Here is a 15,862-nt window from a genome sequence, read left to right as displayed (position 1 = left end):
AATTGTGACAAGAAATTTCAAGAATATCCCTTTTGGTCAAAACTCCAAAAGTTATCACAAAGTTCCAAGGCAAAGAAGAAGACATTTATGGATTCAAGGATTGGCAAGGGGTCAACAAACGGATAGATTGAGCATCAAGAACTCTAACCTCAACACAACAACCAACTTCTAGCCAACAACCAAGAACCCAACAACTAACCCAAACACCAACTAACAAACTAGCTAAACAACAAGGCAACAAACAAAACAAGCAAGCACACAAAGCACACAACAGCCTAACACCAAGCTACAACTGTTAAGAAACAACAAGGAAGAAGCGAACGGGGTTACCACAACACCACTAGAACTCCTCACTCTCCGACTCTTCGGCCTCTTCAGACTCTTCTTCTTCGGCTTCATCTCTGTGACTTGAACTAGCTTCAATATGATCCAGCCTCTGATGCACTGCGACAAACTGAGACTTCACAAACGCAAAGCCCTCGACGATCAAACTACTCTGCTAACGAAGCAAAGAGACGACGTCCTGCTCCTCTCTTGGTGCGAACTTCTTTCCTTTTCCGGCTCTCCTCACTGACTGATTCACTTACTTCAGCTTCGGCGGTCTCCGGTGCTCCTTCCTCTTCTTCTTGATCTGCTTCCTCCTTAACTTCTTCGTCACCACCCAAACTCTAGACTGCAAGGCTCAACTTCCTGGCATGGATCCCAAGCCCGGCAGCTAACTCTGCTCTCTCAACAGGTGCTTTCCTTGCAACCTCTTCAAGCGTGATGTACTCACCACTATCCAACTGAAACAGATTACAACTCCGGAGATTGGCGGTATCCAACACCATCTTTCCAACAGCCTTCGGGAGACAACCATCCACACTAACACCTTTCTTAACCAAAATCCAACTTAGCACCATTCCATACGGCAAACTCTTCCGATTGTGATCCCGGCAAAACAGCATGTGTTGCATCATCAAAGCAGGCAGGTTGAACTTAACCATATTCTTCAGACAGAAAGCAAAGGTACACTCCAACTTACCCAACAAACTGCTCTTATTGTTGTTAGGCAACAAACAATCTGACACCAACATCACCAAGATCCTTTGTTCCGCAGACAAACACTTCCTTTCCGGCCTCGAAGCCTGAGTGAAACCACTCGTACGGCCAAACAGATAACTCAAATAGTCACGGTACCCCATGGTATCCGTACTAATCCAAGAATGACCACTGTACTGAGCCACTCCAGTAGCAGACAAACTCAACAACTGAGCCAACCTCTTCTCAGACAACACAACCTTCACACCTCTCACCTTAGAGGTGATCTCAAGCCTTTCACCTTCCTTCGTCACAACCATGTGACGGTAAAACTCCTTCACCAAACTCGGGTAAGTCTCGGCCCTTATGGCGAGAAACCCATCCAACAAACCATGAAACTTAAGCAAATCCAACAAGGAACTTGAAAAAGATTCCGGATCAAAAGCTTTACCTTCAAGCACAAGGTAATGGGCATCCACCCATTCCGCTTTCCTAGCCAAACTTGACCTTCTAGGCATGGTAGGAGATGATCCAAAGCTCAACAAACAAAGCCAACAACTTCTTCTTCTTCTTCTTCACTCACGCTGCCTCTCTCTCTCTCTCTCTCTCTCTCTCTCTCTCTCTCTCGCGCGCTGCTCGGCGACACGGCACAGCAGAATGGCGGCGGCGGCGGCGAGGCGGCGGCGAACAGCGACGGGCCGGTTGGTGGTGGCGGGTTGCGAAGGAGCGACGGGGTGGGGTGGTGTTGGGTAGCTCACGGGTAGGGAGAAGGAAAAAGAGAAGAGAATATGGGAAATGAAATTAGGGATTTGGGTGAGATTGGGGAAAAAGATGATTAAATTTGGGGATTTTGAACAAAGGAAATGGGAATTTAAGGTTTAGGTGGAATTAAAATTGGTTAGGTTTCAAGAAAGATATTTGGCTTAAGTGGTTTAAAGGTTGGGTAGAAAAGAAATAGGCTAAGGTTTGAAACTCAAGGGCTACAATTAAACATTAGGCTTGACTTTTAGGCTACACAAGGAAAGATTTTGGGTAGGGATTTGCTATTTTCCAAATCAAAGAATACTTGGAAAATTTAGGGAAAAGCACAAGGAATTGTTGTAAGAACAACCAAGTCCAAAGGTGAAAGGATTGGGCTACACACAAGATAACTCAAGGATAGATGGCTACCACAAACAAGATAACAACTAAAGGGAAACACTTAGCAAGAAAAGAGTCTATACTAAGCATCCAACGAAAAACTAACAAGGAAAGCATGCCAAGGATTGCCAAACAAGGACAACTACGAAACACAAGATAACACCCAAGGCAACAAAGAACACAACGCTCTCGGGGACACAAGGATAGGCTCAAAAACAAGGGTTACCTGCTAACTCCTCCTCCACCAGACCCTCCGACTCCGCCTGCGAACGCGCCATCACAAAAACTCTCCCAGGCGGCCTAACTCCGACAGCTCCGCGACCTGAACTCCCTCCTGGTGCTCCTCCGGCTCCCGGGGGTGGCGGCAACGCTCTCTGACCGGCAAGCTGGGGACACTCCGCGACGCTATGACCAGCAACCCCACAACGAAAACACTTAAACACCTGGCCATAGCAAACTTGGCCCGGATGCACCTTCCCACACTTGCGATAACCAACCGACTTAGCTTGAATCGGAGGCTCCACCCTAACAGGTCCTTGAGAAGAAGATGACACAACTCTAGCTGGAAAACTCGGTCGGGGCTTCTTGAAAGCAAAAGAAACTCCACTCTCAACTCTCTTCCTAGCCAACTCAAGCGAACTCTTCTAAAGCTGCTAAACACGAAACAGATCCGCGGCACACAAATACGCATCCTTGAGGGAACTGGGTCTACTCACCGTCAACGATTTTCGTGCCTCATAATTCAGACCGGCAACGAAACGCTCAACCTTAGCAAGCTCTGTAGGCACCAACACCCTCACGATGCGCGCCAGCTCTAGGAACTTCTTGTGGTACTCCACCACAGATAGAGGTCCTTGCTGCAGATGAAGGAACTCATCAAACATGGCGGCTCGCACATGCGCTGGGTAGAACCTTTCGCGCATTCTGTCCTTGAGCACGGTCCAATCAAACCCAGGCTCTTCAAGAAAGGTCGGACTCTCATGAACCCACCACAAATCCGCTTCTTGGCAGAAGTAGAACGTTGCCAGTTCTACTCTCCTCTCTTCGGGACAGCCCACCACGGTAAAAATCTTATCAAACACCCGTAGCCACTCTTCAAGGACTACAGGGTCTTCTTCACTAGCAAAGGAAGGCGGCCGATGCCCGGACACTAAACGACCCACATCGCGGTGCCCAACCGGAGGCGGTGGCGGCGCAGCTTGATTGTTGTTCAACAGAGCTTCACTGAGAGACTGCATCGTCTGCGTCAGTTGATGGAGATTCTGGGCGAGCTGCTCGTTGGTCGGGGTCTCTGGGGAGCGAGCGCGAGGACGAGGACGCATCGCACTTCTGCTACAACAACAAGGTTACCAAAAGAGCAAGCAAGCAAGCAAGACAGAAAGCAACACACAGCTCACCGTGCAACCTAGAACCCTAAGCCTAACACTTAGCTTCTTAAGGTCGCTTAGAGGTCTCAAAAACACACTTAAACACCTAGAAATTCTAGACTTAACTCTTCCTAGGCTCTAAACCAAGGCTCAAAACCTAGGCTCTGATACCAACTGTAACACCCCCCAAAAACAACAAGACCTAAAAACAAGTCTTAACACATGCAGATTAACAACAAAACTAGCACAGCGGAAGATAAACGGAAATTGGATAAAAGAAATCCAAACAGGGGTGTTATGCCACGTATACCACACTAGGTAACGCTAAGGCGACAATCTGCAAGTGTATCACACTAACCCAAAACATAAGTCTAAAACAGTCTAAAACCATTGGCGCGCAGGCCACAAAAACACAGTCTAAAGATACAGGTGCTAAGCTACCAGGCTCTAGACATCGCGCTCGACTACTCAACACCTGAAAGAACACAAAGATAAACATCGGGGCGACGCCCGGTCAGCGAAAGATGCTGGTAACCCACCAATACCGTAAAGTATCATAAATAGGTAGATATAAGATATAAAAACCATTTTCGAAATGGAATACATATATATAAGTCAAAAGCCAAGATCAAAAGACAACACAAGACTCACTACTCACAAAGATAACACCGGGAACACGTCCCAACCACAAAGGTTAACCACACACAAGGATAAAGACTCACCCAACGGCAACACATGCCAAACAAAACAAGCCTCCGTGACTACACACGTCACGAGAGAAGATCACACAACAACGGCTACACAAGCCCTCGTGACATCACCCATCACGAGTTGATATGCCTTCCTTATGCCCTGTTCCAACCTTATGGCTACCCCCAACCTTGTACCTTCAAGCCAACCATTACCTCCAGAAATCCCCTGTACAGCCAAGTCCAACCTTATTCCTCCGGGACCGTCGTCCCCCACCAACAGACCACCAACGAACCACCACCAATCACGGCAACACATGCCCGGATAACACAATGTTATCCCCCAATCACGTGAACCTTTCTCGAAGGAACACAACTCCATAATCACGTCACGGCCACCACGAGGACCGCTGCAATACCTTGGTGACTAGCGTCCCATACCACTAATCGTGCAATCCAGGTAGAGCCACACACGCACCACCACTCACACGGATCAATCAACGGATTGCAAAGAAGGTATGAAACTTACTCAATCAAGGAACGGGTCACAACCCAACGACAACAACAATGAATAACACGAGTTATCATCAACCAAACGGAAGGTACAAACAACGCACACGCTAGCATTAAGACAACAAACTAGCATGCTTAACAAAGGGGAAACTCAAGATAGTTCCGAGGAACACACAAGACACCTCTTGGTTCAACGAAACACAATGTTGAACACTTAGCACGATTCAAGACACCAAAGATCCTACATGGATACCTACCATATAGCTCTAGACCTACGAAACATCAAGAAGACACTCAAATAGTTCCACAAAAGAACAATGGGAAGCCAAAAGATCAAACACCAAGACAACCGAATCACGGGGAACAAATCCCGACATCGCCACAACTATGTACCCGCGGGTGGACCTACGGGTAGCGCCCCACCCGTGGTCCCGCCCGCGGGAACAAGATCCCACGAGGCTGTACCCGCGGGTAGGCCGGCGGGTGGTGCCCCGCCCGCCGTTCTGCCCGCGGGAACGTCCCGATATCACAACAAATCCCTTCGGGGATTTTCTCCTCCAAACACAAATTCAAGTCCAAAACACACCAAATCTCACCAAACACAACAAAATGACTTGAACCAAGGAACATGCCAAGCAATGGCACAAAGGAACCCTAAACACAAGCTCTAGATATGCAATATCACAAGATAAATGCATAAACACTCACATTTCATAGCAAAACACAAGTAGAGTCCAAGAAATCATATATAGGTAAGCAAAATATGTTTTGTAGAGCATGGGTTACCTCTTGAAGACCAAAAGACTTCTCTTACACCACAACAAGCTCTCCACTAAGCTCACTAGCCAAACCCACTTCAAGATCAAACCAAAAGATCATAAAGATCCTACCTTTAAGAAAAAGACAACTAAGATGGAACCAAAAAGACTAGACAAGCTTAGATCTTACCCTTCTAGATGCCCAAATAGGTGAAAGATTGAATCTTGGAAGCATAACTTGGAATCTTGACAAAGGTCTCACTTGGCTTGAAGAACAAGCTACTCTTCTTTTCTAGAGAGAATGTAGAGATATTTTTCTAGGAATTGTAAGGAATGAAATGAAGAAGTCTTCTAGGTTTAGATTACAACACTAGCTCTTGGTGAAAAGACAAGGATACCTTTACTAACTCTTAGAAAGTGTAAGGAACAAGGGAACTCCTCTCAAAGCACAAGGTACAACACAACTTAAAGATTGACTAGTCAAATACTAGTCCTTGAGTATTAAAAAAAATCAGGATTTTAGGAATCAATTCCTCAAGAGAAATAGAATTAATTACTCAATTAATTCATGGATTGGAGTGTGGATTTTTGGGGTGTCTGTAACACCCCAGATTTTCAGGACATTTAAAAACTTATAAAATGAAGGTGAAATCTCATTAATTCCCAAAAACGTAACATAAAGAGTACGGGGTGCTATGCCACACCTGAGCTAGAGAACTCAGGTGCACAGGCCAACTACTAATATCCTTAATAAAGTAAATGCATAACATGGCACGCAGGCCGAAAGGGAAACTATCTACTTCTACGCTCCAAGATCTAGCGCGCTCCAGTGACTTATCCTTCTATGCCTGAAAGCCAAATATATATGTTTAGCGAGAGATGCTGGTAACCCACTCCAACGCGTTGAAATACAATACATACATACATACATACATATATATATATATATATATACATATATATATATATATATATATATATATATATATATATATATATATATATATATATATATACGAAAAGTCATTTCGAAGCATGAAGATATATCCTAAGAGACTCTAGCTTTCAAATCAGGGAACCGACTTGACAAATAGGGGTACACACAATCTACAGTCATAACCAAGTATATACGATTCTCGCCATAGGGCACAGTTATAGATAAACACAACCAATAATCACAATTTAAACATGTATAGTTTACTAGCAAGAATCCTATGGTCACGTTTTCATAACAGTCACAACATCAAACCTTCTTATCTCATCATATAGCACACTTTGTTGGCGCCACAGGACCAATCGCATGCCCATACATGAGGGTCAGCGCATATAGCTCTGACTCGGCCCCGCAGCACCCTGCCCCGTCTCACAATACGGAGAAGAGGGTTACTGGCAGCAGAAAGCTCATGCTCAGTGGGTTATTGAAGGGGAGAGAAACTCTAGATACTTCCATGGCATTGTGAGTGAGAGAAGAAAAAAGCAATACATCCACAAAATAAAAAATGGAGAGGGGTTCTGGGTAGATAGGCAGGATGAAATTGCTGAGCTGGCTATTCAATACTTCCAATCTCTGTATACAGAGGAGGAGGTGCATGCTAACCCCTTAGTTTTTGAATGTATGCAGGAGCTTGTAACAAAGGAGGAAAATGCTAAACTCATTGCAGTCCCAAGTCTTGAAGAGATAAGGGGTAGTGTGTTTAGCATGAGTACTTCTAGTGCAGCTGGGCCTGATGGTTTTGGGGGAGGGTTCTATCAATCTTGCTGGGACATCATCAAAAAGGACTTTGGTAAGCTTGTTCAGGAATTCTTTGAGGGGAAAACTCTGACTAGATCTATCACTCATACTGCAATAGTGCTGCTTCCTAAGGTCTCAAATCCAACAACATTTGCTGAATTTAGACCTATAAGTCTAAGCAACTATTGCAGTAAGGTGATATCTAAAATAATGGTGCAAAGGCTTGCTCCTGTTCTTGCTAGAATCATATCCCCCTGGCAAGCAGGATTTGTCAAGGATAGAAATATTATTGACAATATTCTGCTTGCACAGGAGATGTGCCATGGAATCACAGCCTCAAATGAAGACATTGTTCTAAAGCTAGACATGAATAAAGCATATGATATAATGTCTTGGTATTGTGTGAAATCTGTGTTAATGAGGCTGGGGTTCTGTGGCACATGGATTGGCTTGGTTGAAAGAACCATAAACAACATTTGGTATTCAGTGATTGTGAATGGGACACAAAAAGGGTTCTTTCATGCTACAAGAGGCTTGAGGCAAGGTGATCCTCTTTCACCTAGCCTATTCATTTTGGCAGCTGAATTGTTGTCTAAGCTTGTTCAAAAGAGTGGGGCCAGTTTCACACAACCAGTGGCAGGCCCCCAAATCCACCATCTTGCTTTTGCTGATGACATGGTGATATTCACCTCTGGTAAGAAGGGGGCAATGGATAGAACCATGGAGGCAATTAATCTGTATGAAAGCCAGTCAGGTCAGCTAGTTAGCAAGGCCAAGATGCATTTTATATGCATTCTAAAGCTACTCCTGAGGCTGTTAGAAAAGTGAGAGAGACCACTGGTTGTCAAAAGAAAGAGTTTCCTTTCACCTATCTTGGCTGTCCAATTTATGTGGGCAGGAAGAGGGTGAACCTATTCTCTGACCTGATTGCAAAAATGATCTCCAAATGTAAAGGTTGGCAGAATAGGCACTTGTCCCAAGGGGGCAAGGCTGTACTAATCAAATCTATGTTGCAGGCAGTCCCACTTCATGTGTTTTATGCAATAGGGCCCCCAAAAGCTGTGATCAAGAAGCTGGAAGGTGTCCTGGCTGATTTTTTCTGGGGACAGATTGATGGACATGCCAGGTACCATTGGAGCTCTTGGCCTAACTTGGCCAAGCCTGTGGAAGAAGGTGGTGTTGGTTTTACAAGCTTGGAAGTTATAGCTGAGGCTGCAGGCATGAAGCTGTGGTGGAATTTCAGAGCCAACAGCTCAATATGGGGAGAATTCTTGAAAGCAAAATATTGTGCAAGAGCCCACCCTGTGTGCTAGACCTGGCAGTATGGTGATTCACATGTGTGGAGGAGAATGCTGGAGGCCAGGGACAAGATGGAAAATGAGATGGTGTGGAAAGTAGGAAGAGGAGATGTGAGCATTTGGTGGGATAATTGGACTGGAAGGGGAGCACTGGCCAATGTCCTCAACATTAGGGGCAAGTCTCAGTCAAAAGAGAAGCTCAAGGACTTCTGGGATCTCGGCAGATGGAATACTGAAGGCTTGAGCAGCCAGGTGCAAGGCTTTCTGGAAGGGGTGGAGATAAGGCAGGATGTGATGGATGTTGTTCAGTGGAAGCCTGATAGGGGTGGTGAGTTCTCTCTAGCTAATGCTAAGAAATGGGTGCACAGAAGGAATAATGATCAGACAGCAAGCCAGTTTTGGCACAAGAAAGTCTGGGCAAAGCACACTCCATGGAAGGCCTCATTCTTGGCTTGGAGAGTGTTTAAAGGGAAGCTCCCCACAGATGATAAGTTGATCAAGTTTGGTATTCAGATGGCCTCAAGGTGCTCATGCTGCCAAAAGCCTGGAATAGAGAGCCTCCAGCACATCTTCTGCCTGGGGGAAACTGCAGCAAAGGTATGGACATACTTTGCAGATTCTTTGGGCCTAAGAATTCAGAGGAGAGGGGTGAGGCAAGTCTGCTTTGACTGGTGGGACAAAAGAATCAGAAACAGATTGGTCAAGTATATGGCCACCAGGCTGCCTGTCATCATCTTATAGCAACTGTGGGTGCACCTAAATCAATGCAAGTATGGAACAGAAAGGCCATCCAGCAAAAGAGTCATTTTCAAAATAGCTAAAGACATAGCAGATTGTGTGCAAAGGAGGTGGCCAGCATGGGAACCATTGCCTCCAAGCTGGGATCATATTCTGAAAAAAGCTAGTAGCTTTGGCTGTACAAGGATTGTAAGGAGGATCTGTTGGAATAAGCCCCCAAGGGGTTGGATCAAGATAAATATGGCATGGGCAGGGGGGACAGTAGGCTTTTTCATTAGAAATGCTCAAGGGGAATTTCTGTTAGCAGGAGTGAGTACAAAGTCTGGTGGGGATCCTGGACAAGCTCTGCAAGATTGTTTGCAATGGTGCAAGATGAGAAGGATGACACAGGTGCAAGTTGAAACATCTGAGAGGCTGGACTGTGAAGGAATTCAGCATGGGGGTCTCAGGGTGGTTTATCTGAGATGTGAACCCAGGGCAAACTGCATTGTTTCTTGTTTGATTGACAGATGCAAAGGATTGGATGTGGTGTATTTGAAACCAGCTGCACTTCCCAGAAATTTCATCCACTTGTTGGCTCTTGAGGGCCTTCCCCATTTCATTATTCTTCCTGGAGTTGATGTCCTGGGCATAACACCATCCAGGAGAACATGGGATCCTGGTATTGACTGAAGGATGCAGCAGAGCTGCCTGGAATTGGATGGGGCACAACCTGATGATGGGCTTTGCTGGAAGGCTTCTGAGGGTAGCCAGCAGTCAGGTCTAGGTCTTTGCATGCTCTGGAACAAGAAGAAGACTCAAGAGTGTCCAAAAGCTAGGAGCAGGAAGTAATGATCAGTTGTGGAACAACAGGGTGAGTGTAGCTTATCTTACTGGTCTGAGAATGTTGGTGGTTTTTACTTGGTTTGCAGGTCTGAGCAATTGCTTTATCTTGAGAAACCATTGCTTGGCTCATTAGGTTAAATGAGTCCCTTATGCAAGTGCCCATAAGGGTACCAGTAAGGGATTGCATCTAAAGAGCTAAGAATGGCTCCCTTGGCTATGTCCTTATGGTGTGCTGGGAGGAAGGCTGAGATACCAACCTAGGCTCTCTAAAGTGTGTCTCTTGAGTGAGGGCTTGTGTGGTTGAGAAAAGGATTGTGTGTAAAAAGGAATGTTTTTGAAAAAGAATGAAAGAGTTGAGAAAAAGGGAAAAGAAAGATGAAGAAAAGAAATGCTGCTATCTATGGGGCTGGTTTGGTGTGCATTACATGTCAAATCACATAGCTCACATGTTTATCTAAAATACACACTTACACGCATTCATGTATATATACAAAGCACGTTAGACAAAAACAGTATGTTATAAGGCGTCCCACTATACATATATACAATGTTATTGATTACAAGCAATCTACATATAAGTGTCAATACTTGTTATGTGATCACCCACCGTTACCCATGATGTACAAAATAAAGATCCTAATTCTATTGTCTCCCCAGAATTTATTTACCCCATAAAAAGCAAGAGCCTTCCTCCTAACTACTTACAATCTTTTCCTCAGAATCTAAATTTCGCTATTTGAATAATATTGTTATATGATTTACGACCCTCCTGAATTTATATGACAAAAGTTTGGTTATGCAATGATATTAAGCACATAAATTTAATTGTTAAATCATGCACAAGACTAACATGTGGAATAATACATATATGTGCTTTGTGATTCCATGGGACTAGCGATTATTTAAGACTTGAAATAGGCCCACATGCCTTCACACTCTATGCCTATAGACTTAAGAAATTGCATATTTAGCATAATTACGATTGAACACATATAGGCACGCCAACTTGCAGGTTTCGCATATAACATAAATAGCTAATTATCATACATGTTAGGCTTGTTATTTCGTAACTGTGAATATTTGGTATAACTGCTAAAGCACAAAGATTAGGCATAGGTCCGACATATATGGCATCTAGGATCACAACATGCTACACTACATAATTAAACACCTGCATCCATTCATAAATGAGGTTCGCCTGTGTTGATATATGTGCATATATACTTTATAATAATTATGTGACTATCCGAATCTGCACCGCATAATATTTTCCTCTCATTTAGGTACATAAATAATTACATGATCAGCCCAACTTGCGATCCTATATGTTAAATCATTATAAAATAATTAATTAAAGAATATTCCATGTGTAAGACTCCTATGTTATGTATTAGTCACCCGTAAAACTTACATATTGTATGTTGCATATTCATGACCTTGTTATTTGATGCATTTTAGTTAGGCTCAAACCCAGTGAATTTATATGTGTATGTGTATATATTTCCCATATAATACTTTCCTTATGAACTACTATACTAATTCGGGCTCTTTACCCCAAAATGATTTCTAAGCTTCGGGGACGAAGCTTCTTGTAAGGGGGGGAGAGTGTAACACCCCGTGTTACGGCCCTTAATCCCGAATTAATTATTTAATTAATTCCATTAATAATAATTAAAAAGGATTTAATTTGATTAGAAATCCCTTTAATTAATTAAACGTGGTCCACCACGGATCATGGACCCTTGCCTAAACTAGAGTCATAAGCCTATTAGGAATAAAGAAAGTATACCTTTACTATTCAGATTATGGTTAGGATTCTCTTTAATTAATTAATATGGTCCACCATGGTCCATGGGCCCTTATCCCTAAAGCCAACCCCTTAGTTCTATAAGGAATAGAATTAGTAAACCCATGCCACTTAGACCATAATTAGGACTCTTAATTATATAAATAGGGACATAGAAGGCACCTAGAACACACACCACAAATAATCCCTCACCACACAAGAAAGTTCCAAGAACTCCCGTAGTAGAAATCAAGAAAGGAGAAATCTTAAAGAAAGACCCTTCATAGCCAAGGAAATTAATTAAGGCTAAGAGGTAACCCATGTCTCAACAAAACCTATTTTCTTCGCTATAATCTCTTTCCTTGGCCTCCCTCTATATTCTTGTGTCTTGATTGATTTCTTCTATGATAATTATGATTGATAAGATGATTTATATGCTTTTTTGGGAATCTTGATGACCTTGATGTTAAAAAGAAGTTCTTGATTATGATATGATGATTCTTGACGAATCTTGATATTTTCTTGATGTTAAGAATAAAATATATTATTGATGATTTGGGTGGGATTAGAGCCCTAGGTTGGATTGGGAATTTGTATTGAGGATGTTCTTGATTTATATTTGGGTGGGAATTCGCATGTTCGGGTGTTGTTTATATTTAGCAGTCATAATAGGATAAGTCCTACATGATTATTGCTTTTGATCCATTAATTGCTTATGTGATGTCGTTATTTGCGTTTAAAAGTGTCTAAGCATGGTTTCGGGTTCCACAAAGGATCCCGGGATGAATTTGTGATGAATGAGTCAGTGGGGGGTAGGTGGGGGTGGGGGAACCCACCACCTACCCGCTGCCCAAAGAGGCGCTGCCCGGCAGCGGGCAGCTACCGGGCAGCCGGCGGGTGACCCCCACCCACCGGCTACCCGCTGGTCCACACCCCCACCCCGGGTCCCCGGCTTTCCCGTTTGATGTTCCCCGTTCCCCATGGTGTCCTAACGGACCCCGTTTGTCGTGCCTGAGTCTAGTCTGGAATTTCGGGTACCATTCGTAGGTTAAACAAGTCTTAGGAATTGCATGCTAGTTGAATTGGTAACCCGTGGACCTAGGTGGAAGTTATATGAGCCCTTAGGAACTATTCTTAGAATGTGAATGATCACATGTAAGCTTAATTATATGTTCCCCCTTCCCTATGTGAACAATGTGTCATTATGTGCTATTGTGTGTTACGTGATGCATGACCCCAACTTGGTTAAGACCAATTGGGCTATACAGGCAGTTGAATGGGCTGAGAACCATCCCAACTGTTAACTAGGCCGGTTAAGATCGGTCAGGGATATTGATATGATATAGGACTGAGGTCCACTATACGGGCAGTTGAATGGGTTGAGAACCATCCCAACTGTTAACCAGGCTGGTAGAGACCGGTCTGGTATATAAAGATTATGTATAGGACTGAAGGTCCACATGGGCCTCGGAGATATGACCCACCGACCGGGATGCGCCAGGCGGTATGGGGCCAACAAGCCGAGGAAGGTTGTAGTCCACCGACCTGAGTAATCAGGCGGTGTGTAGGGCTACGACTGGCTGCGATCCACCGAGTGGTGGGACATCGGTATGCAGGACCATAGTCTCCGAGGATCTTTGCCCACCGACTGAGTTTAGCTCAGCGGTGTGTCGGGCTTGATCCGCTACGGCCCGCCGATTGTGCGCACCAACGGTGTGTAGGGTCGTAAGTCCCCCCTTGTAAAGGGGATCACGGTCCACCGACTGGGCGCGTCAGCGGTGTGTCGGATCGTGGTCCGACGTTGAGTTCGTCAGCGGTTCTCCAAGGGTTGGTTGTGATCAACTGCCCTAGTACTGCGGTACTGAGGTAGGGTGCTGCGGGGCCGTGTTAATGCTATAGGCATTAACCCTCATGTTCGGGGCATGCGATTGGTCCCGTGGCGCCATCGATGATTATGTGATATAAATGATGATTGAATGATGATGTGTTTGAATTGAAAAGTGATCTGTGACCTTAGATGCGTATTCCTTATGATGTTATCTCTACTTAACCATTTATCATTGATTAATGTGCTTGTCCCCATTTGCTGAGTCTATTCCCGGTTTTAAAGTTAGAGTCTCCTAAGCATATATCTTCCTGCTTCAAAATGGTTTTCCTATATCTATATAGAGGTGACCACGGTTCCGGTTCAAACCGGAACCGTAACCGGAACCGTCACTGTGCTAACCGGAACCGAACCGGAACCGTCCGTACGGTTCCGGTTCTGGTTCTTAACCGGAACCTATAAGGTTCCGGTTAAGGTTCCTATAATATTGGAACCGGAACCGCCAGTTCCGGTTCGGAACCGGACGGTTCCGGTTCCAAACCGTGAAATCCCAAAAAAAAAAAAAAAAAAAAAAAAAAAAAGAAGAGGAGAAATTCCGGTTAGAACCGCCGGTTCTAACCGGAACCGGCGGTTCAAGAACCGGAACCGGAACCTTATATTAAGGTTCCGGTTCCGGTTCGCCCATTTTCGGAACCGGCAGTTCCGAACCGGAACCGAACCAGAACCGGAACCGTGGTCATGCCTATATCTATATCTATATATATACCTATATTGTATTTCAATGCGTTGGAGTGGGTTACCAGCATCTCTCGCTGAACAGATATATTTGGCTTTCAGGCACAGAGGAGTAGACACTGGAGCGCGCTAGAGATTTGGAGCGTAGAGTAGATAGTTTCCCTTTCGGCCTGCGTGCCATGCTCATGTATTTACATTATTGAGGATATTAGTTAGTTAGCCTGTGCACATGAGTTCTCTAGCTCAGGTGTGGCATAGCACCCCGTACTCTATTATATTATGTTTTGGGATTTAATGAGAATTTACCTTTATTTTATAAGTCTTAAAAGTTTCAAAATTTCGGGGTGTTACAAGATGAATGAGAATGAAATGAGCCAAGAAAAATGGGCTTTAATTGGGGACTTTAATTGTATCCTAAAGAGTGATGAAAAAAGAGGAGGGCAGGCCTATAATATGTGGAAAAGCAGAGATTTCCGGCAGTGCATTGATACAATCAACATGAGGGAAGTGGTATTCTATGGAAACCCTTATACATGGTGGAATGGAAGGAGAGGATCACAAGCTGTATGGAAAAGATTGGATAGAGGATTTGCTAATGAAAAATGGGAGGAGAGCTTCAAAACACATGTACATCACTATGCAAAGGCATCATCAGACCATGCTCCTCTCATATTGGATCTTGAACCAGTAATCAGAATAGGAGGAAAGCCATTCACTTTTATCAATTCATGGGGGGAACATGAGCAATTCCTGGGGGTTGTGAGAGAAGCCCGGAGAGAGGGTGTGAGTGGAAATGAAATGTACACTTTTGTTACAAAATTGAAAAGAGTGAAAGAAGTATTGAAAAAATGGAATTGGGAGGTTTTTGGTAACATATTTGAGAAGGTGAGGGAGTTAGAGGGGATGGTGAGGGAGGTGGAAGAAAAATTGCAAGAAGAACCAACAGATGAGAGAGTGATGGAATTTAAGTTATTGCAAGCAAGATTGCAGAAACAAATAAGAATAGAGGATAAGTTCTGGCAACAAAAAGCTCACTCACAATGGGTTGTGGAGGGGGAGAGAAATTCAAAATATTTTCAGGGTTTGGTGAGGGAGAGAAGGGTTAAACAAGTGATACACAAAATAAAGAGGGCAGAGGGAGTGTGGGAGGAGGATCAAAACCAGATTGCAGCAATAGCTGTGGAATACTTCTAACAGCTATATACTGCAGAACCAATTAACTTTGAGCCATGTGTGTTTGACTGTTTGCAGGTGATGGTTACAGAAGAGGAAAATCATGCACTTACAGCAGAGCCAACCCTTGAAGAAATCAGGTCCAGTGTCTTTAGCATGAATGCTAATAGTGCACCTGGACCTGATGGATTTGGGGGTGGCTTTTATCAGCTCTGTTGGGATATTATCAAGGAGGATCTGCACAAAATGGTAAGTAGCTTCTT

The 15,862-nt window shown here is 44.1% G+C and overlaps 1 protein-coding gene across 1 annotated transcript; it reads left to right on the top strand.

The window, feature by feature from the left end:
- Positions 1-14,780: 14,780 nt before the first annotated feature.
- LOC109147875 lies at positions 14,781-15,620 on the top strand. The gene has a single exon (XM_019295534.1). The coding sequence runs from the start codon at positions 14,781-14,783 to the stop codon at positions 15,618-15,620; it is 840 nt and encodes a 279-aa protein (XP_019151079.1).
- Positions 15,621-15,862: the final 242 nt, after the last annotated feature.

The sequence above is a fragment of the Ipomoea nil genome, unplaced genomic scaffold (genome assembly GCF_001879475.1).
Source record: "Ipomoea nil cultivar Tokyo-kokei standard unplaced genomic scaffold, Asagao_1.1 scaffold2036, whole genome shotgun sequence".
In the NCBI taxonomy this organism is placed as follows: domain Eukaryota; kingdom Viridiplantae; phylum Streptophyta; class Magnoliopsida; order Solanales; family Convolvulaceae; genus Ipomoea; species Ipomoea nil.
Note: the sequence above shows the minus strand (reverse complement) of the source record. Positions and strands in the feature narration are given on the sequence as shown.

Bases quoted from the DNA above. Each gene is read 5' to 3' on its own strand.
- LOC109147875 (XM_019295534.1), top strand. From the start codon at position 14,781: ATGAATGAGAATGAAATGAGCCAAGAAAAATGGGCTTTAATTGGGGAC.